At 44.1% G+C, this 12981-nt stretch overlaps 1 protein-coding gene across 1 annotated transcript in view; it reads right to left on the reverse strand.

Moving 5' to 3' along the window:
* Window positions 1-1708: 1708 nt before the first annotated feature.
* The window catches only part of LOC124719865 (poly [ADP-ribose] polymerase tankyrase-1-like), a 79992-nt gene continuing 68719 nt past the window's right edge, over window positions 1709-12981 (reverse strand). The window contains exon 4 of the mRNA XM_047245048.1: window positions 1709-2195. Coding sequence (XP_047101004.1) covers window positions 1709-2195 — 487 coding nt within the window. The remainder of the gene's footprint in view (window positions 2196-12981) is intronic.

Consider the following 12981-nt stretch of genomic DNA (forward strand, 5'->3'; position numbering starts at 1 on the left):
TGCTTTGTGTAATGAATGGTGTTTGCTTACGGATGTTCTGTTCAGTCTGTGGAGTCCGAATGTGAAGCTCTTGCGGCACCGGGTGATTCGGCGGTTTGTGAACGGCGATGCTTCGTGGCTGTCGGTTTCCCGAATATTGTGAAGCCATGGTGTGGCGTTTCTCTTTCGAACGGCGAGATTCAGAAAATTTAGTGTGTTTTCTGTTTCCGATCATAGCCTGGTGTGAATGTGTGGGTCTAAGTTGTTTGTCTCGCCGTGTAGCGGTTACACACGTGACCGCCTGCTGCGCCACAGGTGGGCCCTGGCGGCCGATGCTGACTGAGGGGAAGTTGCAGGTCCGTCTCGCAGCCGAGTACTGGAGGCTGGCGGGCGCGAGTCTCTGTCGCGGCCCCACGGCTGGCTCGCGAGCCCTCACCCCAGCCACTCACCGTCACGCCGCGCGGCGAATCCGCTGCCGGCGCATGCGCGGAGAACGCCTTCCCGCTCGCCGCCGCCACTGCTGCTGTATTCTGCACTGTTCCCTTAGCTGCAGCGTCACACTGAAACCTGAAATCTGGAAAAATAAGTTGCTGTCGATAGGGAAAGCAACCTCACACGCTCAATCCGGCCAGTTCCCTTTCGACGTCAAGATTTTATGAGTCTTTCACATCGCTTGACACTTTATAAGAACCCCCTCTGTGCACACTGGACATGTATCTCTTCCATCTCTGTAACCACCAGGTATTCGCTTCAGTGCAGCACTGCTGTGAGAGGAACCGTGTTTTAAAAGTTAGTTGTCGTAGTGCGTTTCGTTTTTGAAATCCCCGCTGCTCGTTCCGCCATTTTTATTAAACGTCGTAGACTCAGGTGACGAAAGTTAGGAAATAACGACACGCTCATGTACAGATGGCGACAGTATGGGAAAGTGTGTAATTTACATCGAGAGTCAGATCTACATTTGAATTAACGTAACAGCAAGTCGCTCATTAGAATCTCACCAACAGTTGGAAGCACTTGCTCGATTAGTGGGCCAAAGTAGAGAATTTTATTTATTTTAGTTTTCGTCATAGTGTCACCTCTACGAATGTGCCTGATGTGTGACTCATTCCGTGTGCAGTGTTGCCTGGTATGTGGTGTAACTCTTGCTACCAATGTGAGGCTGCAATTAAAGACGGCAAGTATTTGCGTACTGCAGATACATAAGTGAACTCGGCGTGAGATCGCAACTGAAGACACATTCTGACTGAACGACTTGTGTGCCAGTAATCTGAGTATGGTGCAGTTTATGCTGGTGTAACATAGCACGAGGCACGCTAGCAGCATATAGTTTCCAGTAATGGGGTAATGCAGTGGTCTGGTCCGAACAACGAACGTTAGTGCAGCTGCGTGATGTGGTAGGCAACCAACAGTATTGCGCCATTCGTGTCTTCAAAGAGATTGAGTGCTGACGTTATCTTGAGAGAGACAGGTGGTGCTTAGTAATAGTGCAGTGTTTATCAGTTGTTACTCAGCTTTTGCAAAAACTGATCGTGAAGTATTTTACAGACTGAAGGGCTCCTCACGTTAGTTTACAGGTATCTCTCGTCGTTGTCCCGGTGTTACCAGAGTTGTCATACGCAGCACAAAATGGTATGTACAAATAAATGAACAAAGGATTGATTTTTTGTATTCTTTATTTGAAAGACCAACGCATATGATGTAACTGCTTGTGCTTCCTGAATGCCGTATGTCAGCGTTGTGTCAGCATATCCACCAGCTCCTGCTTTCCCTCCTGCCTGGCGAGGTCCAGGGGGGTCCTGCCATCCTCATCCCGGGCCCCCCTGTCCGCCCTCGCCAGGAGGAGCTCAGCCGCCGCTTCTGCCCGGCCCCACATTGCCGCCAAGTGCAGCGGCGTCCGCCCCTGCCCATCCCTGGCGTTGGGGTCAGCAGAGGCGTCGACCAGCAGCCGCACCACACCAGCGTGGCCCCCCTCTGCCGCCCAGTGCAGCGGCGTCCGCCCCCGCCAATCCCTGGCGTCGACCTCCGCGCCGGCGCCGACGAGGCAGCTGGCCGCCGCCACGTGACCCCTGTCTGCTGCCCAGTGCAGGGCGGTCCGGCTGTACTCCACCCTCGCCCGCACGTCCGCCCCCGCCGCCAGTAACTCGCGCAGCTGCTCCGCCGCGCCCTGCTTGGCCGCCTGTATCAGCCTCCTCCCTCTCTCCTGTTGAGAGAGGCTCCTGCACAAAACATCGACACTCTCTCACTACTACTACTACACACACACACACACACACACACACACACACACACACACACACACCGAATGAAAGAAACCATCACAGACGCGAAACTTCCAGCAGTCCTCAATACACTTCTGCCTAGCCAGGAGTTACAAATGTAGAAATCTTCCCTCTACGATACAGATCAACCAGCGTATGACACACACATACCAGTATCCCACTATCGAAATCTGCAGCCGCTTCCCGTTAAAAAATTTGTGCACTGCATCTCATTACCAGCTGTTTTAAATTTTTCTCCTAATTCACTCCGAGGAGTCACCTCCTGTGACCTCAGCATCGTGCTGGTAACCGATCTTTGAGCTTCAGAGAAACACCCCTCTAACGGTTACTTGTGTGTGGAGCAATCCCTTCCGACTCTCGGGAAGAAAACACAGGCAACTAATGGCATCTCTGAGTACAGAAATACAACTTCCTCGTCTGTTAACAAAACGTAGATCGCAACACAGGCCAGACCACATCGAAGGAAAGGCTTAAATTGTCCAGTACAGCTCCAGAATGTGTTGTTTAAAAACCGTATCAGACGGAATGTATGCGCCAGTTCTGGATGAAGTTGTAGACGGACACGCATTCAGACGAAGAGATATTGGCTTTCATACTTCTAAGAGATACGGGAACGCTGACATTTGATTCCTGTTCCCGTGTTAGTGCAATTTACTCCGTAATGCCGTGTTTTTCTGGACAGGGCAGTCGCTGAGCTGGGAGTGAGCGGCGCCAGGCTGTGTGGCCAGACTGGGTCGCCGGGACAGCACTGCGGAGCGGAGAGGGCGCACGACTTGACGGACACACTGTACCGCGTCCAGGGCAGAGGGCGGCCAGGGCAGGCGACGCCCCCTACCGCCTGTCGGCGACTGTCGAACACATTTCAGTATGTGCTCCAAGTATTTAAATAAAGTGTATTCCGTCTACGTACAATTGCGACTAGTTTCTAATTTCGACTTGAGACCAGGTGTTTCACCGTCAGGAAGCAAACGCGTGCCTTCAAAGAGAGACCAGGTCGAATGTTAGACTGAGCCGACAGCCGTGTCTGCAGACGCAGGCAGGCGGCTGCGGCGTGGCGCACGCGAGCTGCAGGGAGGGCCGAGCGTCGGCCGGGCTGCCCCCTGTACTCGGCTGGCTCGCCTGCAAGGGCTGCCGCCGTCTTCTCTGATGGCCGCACGGACGCAATTGACACACTTCGGCTGCGGGAAGGTAGTCGGCGCTACACCAGAATAATTTTAATAATGTGGCATCCAATAGATCGATATTTACTAAAATGTTGATACCGATTCTCGACATCTTGAAAAAAATGTGTGTCGGTGGACAAAATATCGCGACACTCCTGCGTATAAAAATAGCTGCACATTGTAAATATACTGCTGGTTCTAGAGTTGTGGAACTATCGACTTATTATTACATGTTCTGTACATCAACAAGCTATACAGCGTGTATACATGCACAAGGGGAAAAAAGTTCACGCATTTTTCCTCGGCTTCTCGGTTAAAAATAGACTTTCTCCCGGGTCAAAATACACTTTTTCCGTGTTAAGCGACAATATACTCTTCCTCCCCACTGTAAAACTCATCACTTCTTTGATTGTTGTACCGACGTAGAATTCCCAGCACTTTAGGAAACTAAATTCAGCGGAAAAAAAAAACGTTTTGCAAGACCTTTGATGTCGTGCATATGTTCCTATTATGGGGGTATACATTCGGATTCCCTCAAACACCGCATGTTACTTTCCAATGCATTGAAATCGAGATTGCGGTGAGCTTCTGTAAGCCAGCCATAGCTCATGTCACGTGATCTCGCCAGCTGATGACAGCACACGACACGCGATGTAGTCAGCCAACAGCAACATCACTCGTAAGTAGCGCCAACACACAAATAATAAAAGCTCATGGTTTAAATTAATATACACAGCATTCACATATAATATTTGTCTCAAAGATTAATAAGCTGCAAGAGAAGCTAAGGCTGCACATACGATATTGATGATCTGTGCGCGTTTTACACTTTAATACACGTCACACTAACGTGATTGTAAAACTTTTAGTAACGACCCAAATGTCTCATCTTCTGGACTCTAAATTCCTCTAAATAGCTAGTCACCAAGGAGTTGATTTTTAAATGAGAGTCAAACGCTCTTTCATTCAATAAATTCATCGTACATTCTCGCACATAGTTCATCTTGCGTAAAAGGAAATTTACGCTGTACGTTTTTGAAACCACCATTCTCAGTATTTTCCCGCGACCTGCTAGAAATATGAGGTTCGTGTCAGCAGCTGACAGAGAGCGCCAGGTGGAAGGAGTCACCGCGCTTGCGCAGCTACGATGACGCAGGAGGTCCTCATGTTCCTACGTGTGAAACACTCTGAAAGATCTTACATTATGCTACGAAAGAAACAAGACATCACAGGATTGCTTCAAGAGCATCCGGATTTCGTGCACCACGCTAAAATGCACAATTCGGCTTAAAGCGCGCATTCCTAAGTCGAGATTCCGATGTTAATTTTCTTGCAGCACCAGTACTGCATTACATCATGTTTAGTTCTTTATTATGCCATAATGCCATAAGTGCACTTGATGCGCAGCGAACAGTTGAAACTAGGCAATAGTGTGAAATTAAACACTTTGTTTCAAATAAACTGACTGCCTGAGCGGAAAAGATTTCTCTTTAGCGAACCTTGAAAAATAACTTGATTCTTCTGCAAAGCGATTACTTCTTGACTGTCAGAGAGGTGGAAATAAAATCTGAAACTCTTAACATACTTTAGCCTTCCTTGATTATGCGAACGTATTTTAACTCAGTTGATAGCTCCCTGTCACAAAAATCCGTTTTCTTTTAATTTAACGTGAGCGCAATAAACGAGGAGGAGACAGTAAAACCGCTGAAGGTATACACAGGCCACGTGGAGGCGACCCACCCGCCCACCACAGCTCGGGCTGCTCTCTGCACCAGCCCCGGGTCCACCGCATTTCCCAAGGGCGGCGACGGCAGACGGCGGCTCCCAGCCACACTTCTGTAACCACAACAGGGAGGCGGGACCGCTCACAAACTGCGCATGCGCGAAAGGCAGCCCGCAACTGTTCACACGAAGCCAATTCAAACAGTCGTCACGTCACGCTCGTCGGAGGCAATTTGCTGTTATCGATCACTGCACAGTGTTCCTAAAGCCTTCGACATACTTTGCTGTTGGCAGAAGCTTGTATGAGCACTGAGTTTTGTTGTTGTATGTGGCGCATTTCCTTCGCAACTAAACTTTTATTTTCGTTTCTTTTCTGTCGTTCATGTTTTGTTGCTGCAGTATTATTCTGCAGTAGCAGGATGAGAGAATTGTTTCTCACCAATCAAAATGACAAAAATTTAACTGAAAACTAAAACAACGAAAACTTCCCGCAATTCTAAACAATTCCCGGTTTCCTGACACATCAAAAAATTCCCGGGTTTTTCGCGGATCTCCCGGGTCGTATACACCCTGAGCTAGCACCCTGCCTATCCCCTTTAGAGCAAAAATTTAAAGCAGAACGTTGGACGTTCAGGCATACCGATAAACACTTCGCTAAAAACGGTACCTGCACGCAGGTGGCACAATGAAAGGCATGTGATGGGTCCATCGTCCGCTTTAGTCACACATCGGGTTTGTCCGGAACACTTCATGCCCGCTTCCCTGTTCTTTCATTTCTGCAAATCCCAGCGACCTACCAGCTGCGTTCTCTTCACCGTGAACCACCATCACCTAGTCGATTAGATCTGAGGTCATTCATCCAAACATACTCAACAGAAAGTTGCTGGCAGATTAAAATTGTGTGCCGGACCGAGACTCGAACTCGGGACCTATGCCTTTCGCGGGCAAGTGCTCTACCGACTGAGCTACCCAAGCACGACTCACGCCCCACCCCCACAGCTTTAATTCCGCCAGTACCTCGTCTCCTACCTTCCAAACTTCACAGAAGCTCTCCTGCGAACCTTGCAGAAGGATATTGCGGAGACATGGCTTAGCCACAGCCTGGGGGATGTTTCTAGAATGAATTCTATGTACTCAACAGGTTCTTTTGCTATTGACTGGTGACTGGCCACTGATGTAGAATTACTACACAAGACAAACGACTGCTACATCGGAATAATGATGATCTACTTTTCACTGCGGTTTGACTTGGGTTTATTCGTATTTGCATCATAGTGGTGAAATATTGCATTGGTTTCCTTCAGCATAGTTGTATATGCTTCACGGTCATCAGGCGTGTAGTCTTCGAATGCTACGTTTTTTTTCGGGTTAGCAGTTTCATGAATTCATTGCTGGCACTGAAAACTGCTACCTTTGACAGAAATAGTGTCATTGTTAAACGTTAGTTCGGAACCGCCCATGTAGTGCTTTCGACTGTCAAATCTTAAGCCAAATACTGTACGACGACACCACCCAAGCATTTTGATACTTTCAGCCCAACATAATGTGTTGTTTAGTTTCTAACAGCCTTCATGTCCTCCCGGTTTTCTTCCTCAATTTGCTACAACGAGGGCTCAAGCCTCTTACGTGTCTTTCGCGTGATCGGATCATCATCCACAAATAAACTTTCAAAAGGTTATTCCTCAGTTGTAGGCGGAATAGGACACACATTGTCATAATTCCCTTCCTAAGGAACTAGCTCTTTCAACCTCTCGATTTTTCGCTATAGCACCAGTAACTTCTTTCTCTAAAGCATTCAGTTTATCCGTCACAGGCTGGACGCCTTTCTTATACTCCTCGTATTCTAATATCGGCTTCGTCTTCCACTCGTTGAACTAACTTTTCAGCTGTTCAAACGTCCTGTTTTCTTCGCTTGTTTAACAAGCTTTTAATCGTACTTTGCAAATATATTTAAGGATAAATTTTAAAGTCTCACGTTTACTGTGATTTTTATCGTCGATAAACCGTAAGAATTTAACAGAATTCGATATCGTCAACGTCACAGCCATTGACATTCTTGTAACCTTTATATATATTTTAAGTGTGCCTTTCAGCGTTTCATAGTCCTCGTATTTCGGCACATTGTTGTATCAATGTGGTAAAAGAATCTTACACTCGCAATGCATTTCCGTAACGAGTAAAGCAGAACACGTACTGCAGTAATTTACACGGCGCAAACCTCGGCGACATCTGTTGACGGAAGAGAGCAGCTGCTGACAATGCCGCCACATCCTGCTTCTCTTAGTGTGCCACACATTACAACAGGGAATGCTGTGCAGCGGTTTGTGCGCACAAACAGTGTCACGAAAACTGAATTAGCAGAAACACAGATTAAAAAAATATATAACGTGTAACAAAATTTTCAACAATACTATTAAACATGGAAGGAGCAACACTTGGTAACCATTTGGTAGAGTATGACTGGTTTTAGAAACTGCAGATTTTGCTGAGAACAGATTTTCAACCTACAGTCCATAATTCGTCATAGATTTACAAAGTCCAAAGATATAGTTGTAATATTTATGTATTTTAAAAATGCATTTCACTCGGTTTATAGCGAAACACTTGATAAATGAACAGAGAATCTGGCATCAAACCTAAATTAGCAAACCTTATTCGTTGAAACGTTTGCAAACACCACATCAAAAGTAAATTTTCGGGGTGCTATATCGAAGGCATTCAGCATAAAAACAGGTGGAAGGAAAGGTAATGGCTTGTCTCCACTCCTCTTAACTGTGCACTAGAGAAAAGAATAAAACTAGTAAGAGAGTCGAAACAAAAACTGAAAGAGCAGAAGCTATCACCAGTCAGACTGGGAACTGAAAACAAAGGTATTGAAATTCACTGTTTAGCATTTGCGAATGATTTTGCCATTCTTTCTGAAAATCTAACAAATGTTGGAATACAAATCAGTCTCTTAGAAGAAATAGCCAACAAAGCAGGTTGAATATCTTAGACAAATAAAATTTATGACAAATATAAAAAATGCTCTGGAATCCATAGCAACAGATATTGGCCAGATAAAGATGGTAAATAAATTTAAATATTTGCTCTTGTGAAATAACAAGGAACATCTGCAACAAAAGATGCCTGTCTAAAAACTTGAAGACACAGCACTACAACACAGTAGAAAAACCAGAGTTTCTTTACGGAAATTAATGTTTAGTACTGAACTACGAGTTATACAAAACTGAAGTCCTAGAAAGAAATTCGAAAAATATTTGGGCCACCAAAAAATACAGAGGTATGGAAATCAAGAAGCAATGAAGAAGTTTATCGTAGCATTGGAAAATGGAACACTACAAAAGAGGCAATTGCTATTTTTTGGACACTTACACAAAATGAACAGCAAGAGGTTAACCAAACAGATTTTTAGATATCTTTGGGACAAGAAGTCAACAATAGCCTGGACTCAGGAAGTTAGGAAAGATATGGCAAGAAACAACATGAGTGAGAAAGATGAAACAGAAAGAGATTTTCAAGAGGGAAGCGTAAAAAATTGAAGGATTCCAAGGCAAGAGGGAGAAAAAGACACGTCAAAATGGTCCCAGGATAGAAAAAGCATATGTAGTGTTAAAAGATGAAAGAATACTAAAGGAAAAAGAAAGAACAACAAAGAAGGAGGCACTGAAACTGGTGCGTGGTCCTTAGATGAGCCAAATGAAGAAAAAAACTTGAAGGTTAAAGAAAATAAAACTTAAGGAATTAAGAGCCCTTGCATAAGACTTCACAATCAAAGGTTTGTACAAAATGAAGAAAGCAGCACTTGTTGAAGCTATAGAATGAGTTTCCTCAGCAGCAAATGATAGTGGTTTGTTTAACTACAGAGACTTTTCTCTGAAAACTTCTCGTGAACTGAAAAAAATAGCAAGGAAAAGTAGGGTCAAAGGTTACTCTGTAGTACATACAAAGAAAGGCCTACTGGACTTGGTGAACTCAGAAAAGGAACGTTTGGAAGCAATTCGGCACATTCAATTCTCTACAGAGGTTTTCGAAGAAAAATAACGGTGCGGCTCCACGAAAACAGGAAAACTAGGCCAAATATTTCTGTTCAAAAAAGAACTGTTCACTTCAGTGAAAGTAAAGAAGCTACCGCTCGAGACCCAATCCTGTGATCGTACAGTATTGTTAAGGAAATAACGTTTGGCAGACAGCTAATATCGTTACAATCAAAGACTCTAAGAAAGGTAATCCCGAGTAACTAATGAAAGCTGTTAGAAAGGCTATACAAATGCAGTAAGAAAATTGCCCGATTTCAAGCAATGAGACGAAATGAAAATAGTTGCTGAAAACTATTTTAATCAATCAATTTCATCGAAAAGGAATTTAAATTCAACGATTCACACCTACTTGATCAGATTGAAAGAATAGTAACGTCCAATGATCCAATGAAAATATAAACACAAACACCACCAAATTTTACTTTGAGGTCTACGAAATAGGTGGAGGTAGAGGTTCAAAGTGAAACAAAAATAGTAAATATTACGAAAGATATAATTGGCAAGAGAAGTATAAACAAAATAAACAACAACGATAGCCTGTGCGATCCTCGAGCAATGATCACTAGAAACATACTTGTGCGATGAACTGACAGATAATGACGCTCTCTACACTAGGAAAGGGAGAGCTCCGCAGGAAGGATTAGCAAAAGAGTTGTCAGCGAGACTCATAGAACTGTGAAGAAGGTTTCAGTCTGGATGATATCGACAATGCAGCAGCTTTTTTTGAATGTTCAGATTAAAGTTGTTTCCGCTGTTCATTTTAACACAGTTATGCATTCCTCTGGCGGCGAAAAGGGAACAACACTATTTGTACTTAAATAATGACCACCACAATGGCTTCAACAATATGAAGAGTTTCTTTTCGGCAGAATTTCTATTGCAAGATGTGTGACGAATCCTGCAATCACAAGGACAAATACTTCTGCAAAAAAGATACAGGAAAAATGTGCACCTTGTGTTTAAGACCAAAGCATAAAGGTAAACAGCCAAGGATTTAATGCAGAAAGTGCAAGACACACAGTAGAGTCTCGATAGTTCAAGGTAAATGGGACCGGAACCACCTCGAACTGTCAAAAACTTGGACGACCGAAATTTAAATGGGAAAAAGAAATGATATTGTAAGTAATACAGGTCAAAATATGAACTTTATTAAAATAAAGGTATTTACACATGCATTTTCATTGGCAGAATTATTTATTTAGCCAAGTAATAGTGAAGTGTGTGCGACGTTTCCTCCTGGCAGTGTGACGCCACCGGTGACGCCTCAGGCTGCTGTTCCACGGAGCACATGGCGGCCTCGAGGCCAGCGCGGCCATCCGTGTGACTCGTCACCGGTGCAGCCGCTGCCTCGTCACCCTCGCACTGCCGTCGAATGTTAACCGTGTCAATTACAGAAGAGTCTGTCACTTCCAACTGCTGGTCCGGATTTAACCACTCGCCTCCTGCCACCTCTTCCGCCTCCTCACACCCTGGCAATCCACTGATTAAATTACACAGTGGCTGATCGTCCTCATCTGCTGAATCTTCAGTTTCTGTGTCTGGCACACTTTCCTGTAGAATTTTCCTCTACCACTTTTAAATTGTGTGACTATTTCGCTCCAAGATTCGCTAATCCAGTACACGACATCCTTCAAAGTCACTTTCTTCAAAGCTCCTACAATGCTTTCGTTGTCTTCGGAATGCAGCATTGACTGTAGCAATCGCCGACGATACTTTTTTCTTTTTTTAGACATTCCAGAACGCCCTGATCCGTGGGCTGAATGAGACAGGTGACGTTCAGTGGGAAAAACAAGGCGCAGTTATCGTCGCACTGTAGTTCTCCTGCACTCGGATATGAGGACGCATTGTCCGTGAGCAAAATTGCTTTGCATGGCAGTCCCCTTTCTTTTAAAAAATTCTTGCAGTCAGGTAAAAATAAGTTAAAAAACCAGTTCTTGAAGATTTCCTGATTCATCCAGGCATTATTCTGGTGTGTATAGACAACCGGAAGAGTTCAGATGTAAACATTCTTGAATGCTCTTGCCTTGGCGAACTTCCCAATCACAACCAGTTTTAGTTTGTGGTTTCCAGTTGCATTTGAAGCTGCCATAACTGTGAGCCGCTCTTTGCTATTTTTGTGCCCAGGAGCAATTTTTTTCACAAGTTCTCGGTGGTAAAATTTTAAAATTTAGCCCAGTTTCGTCAGTTATGATTTTTTTAAACTCTACAATAAATTTTTAAACGGCCTGAGCATCACCAGAGAGTTTTTCCTCCACATACGTCTAGTTGACGCACTCCATACCTCTTCTTCCACTTGTCGAGCCAGCCCACATTAGCGGCGAAATTGTCATCTGCTTCCTGCAGCTGGTTTCTGAAAAACGAAGCTTTTTCTTGCAAGGTTGCACGAGAAATCAGAGGACCCTTCTGTCTCTGTTGGGTAAACAACATAAACAATGCCTTATTTTTTTTGGAAGTCTGACTTCTTTATACTTCTTCGACTGAGAGATTCGTGGGAGCATTTCTGTGAAGAAAACTGTTCCAATTTAAGTCGCTTTCTTCGCCAGTCAGCAACCGTTAACTTCACCTACACCATATTCGAGAGCAAGTTTTTTTATTGTTTCTCCTTAATGTTTTTAATTTTAGATGCAAAGGCACAAATTTCCTCTGTTTTGTTACAGCACTCATCTTTGTAAGGCGTACAACGGAACACACAGTCAACAAACAAAACGACACACAACACTGTACAGTACAGGTGGTGGGAACTACAGCAGCGTATGAACTCCCCTGTTTTGATCGGTAGCTGCCGGCAGCAGTCGGGATATTTCGTGCCATACTGACGACAGATGTTCGTGCAACAGGGCAGCGAGCTAACCGTCGGTGTTGACTGCATTGTTGTCTGCTTTGTGCTGAGCTGTACTCTCCCTTTCATTATTTATCATGTCTGTGAAAAAAAGAAAGTAGATCATTGCAACCTCTATTTTTTTCTTTTTTATTAAAGGGGCTCGGATTATTGGGAACTCTGACTATCGAGACTACAGTACTGTTTTGGTAAAAAATGCATGGGTAATCACAAGTGAGCGTGTGAAAAGATTTGTGTGAAAAGATTTTCAAGTGCGAAAAGTGTAAAAAATAACGCAGCAGCAGCCTCGGCAGACAACCCTGGCTTCTCTGATTGCCAAAATTGCGCTGATGAGTGTGTGAAGGTAAGTGAAAACAAATGCTACAGCTACATGCAAAGGAGAAAAAGACGTGGTGGTTACTGCGATTATAAATATACTTGCAATGGGAGTGGCACTAAAAAATTTAAAAATGCACTTACAAAGAAAGGAACTACTTTTCCAATTTCAAAGCAGAACAAGATACAGGCATACACACGCCATACTTGGCTGTGCGCGACGTCAAAGGAAACACGTACAAATTTAGAAACAATGAGTTTTGCGAATGGTTGCTGTCACAGAGTAACAGGGGCTATACGTGTATAGCACACAATACAAAGACTTATGATACGTACTTTATTTTACAGTATTGTGTAAATAACTGAATGAAGATCAAAATCATTTACCAAGGACCGAAGATTATAGTGCTAAAAATACCTTCCCTAAGGCTCAGAATAACTGACAGCATAAACCTTACCGTATTCACTCGAATCTAATCTAAGCCGCACTCGAAGAATGAGACTAAATCAATGAAAAAAAAAATTTCCGAATCTAAGCTGCACCTGAAATTTGGGGTTCTAAATTCAAGGGGAGAGAAAAGTTTTTGACTACCCTAACGTGAGACACAATTGAAGCCGAACAGATGACGATACAGCTACAGTAG

Source organism: Schistocerca piceifrons, chromosome 11, assembly GCF_021461385.2.
Source record: "Schistocerca piceifrons isolate TAMUIC-IGC-003096 chromosome 11, iqSchPice1.1, whole genome shotgun sequence".
NCBI lineage: Eukaryota > Metazoa > Arthropoda > Insecta > Orthoptera > Acrididae > Schistocerca > Schistocerca piceifrons.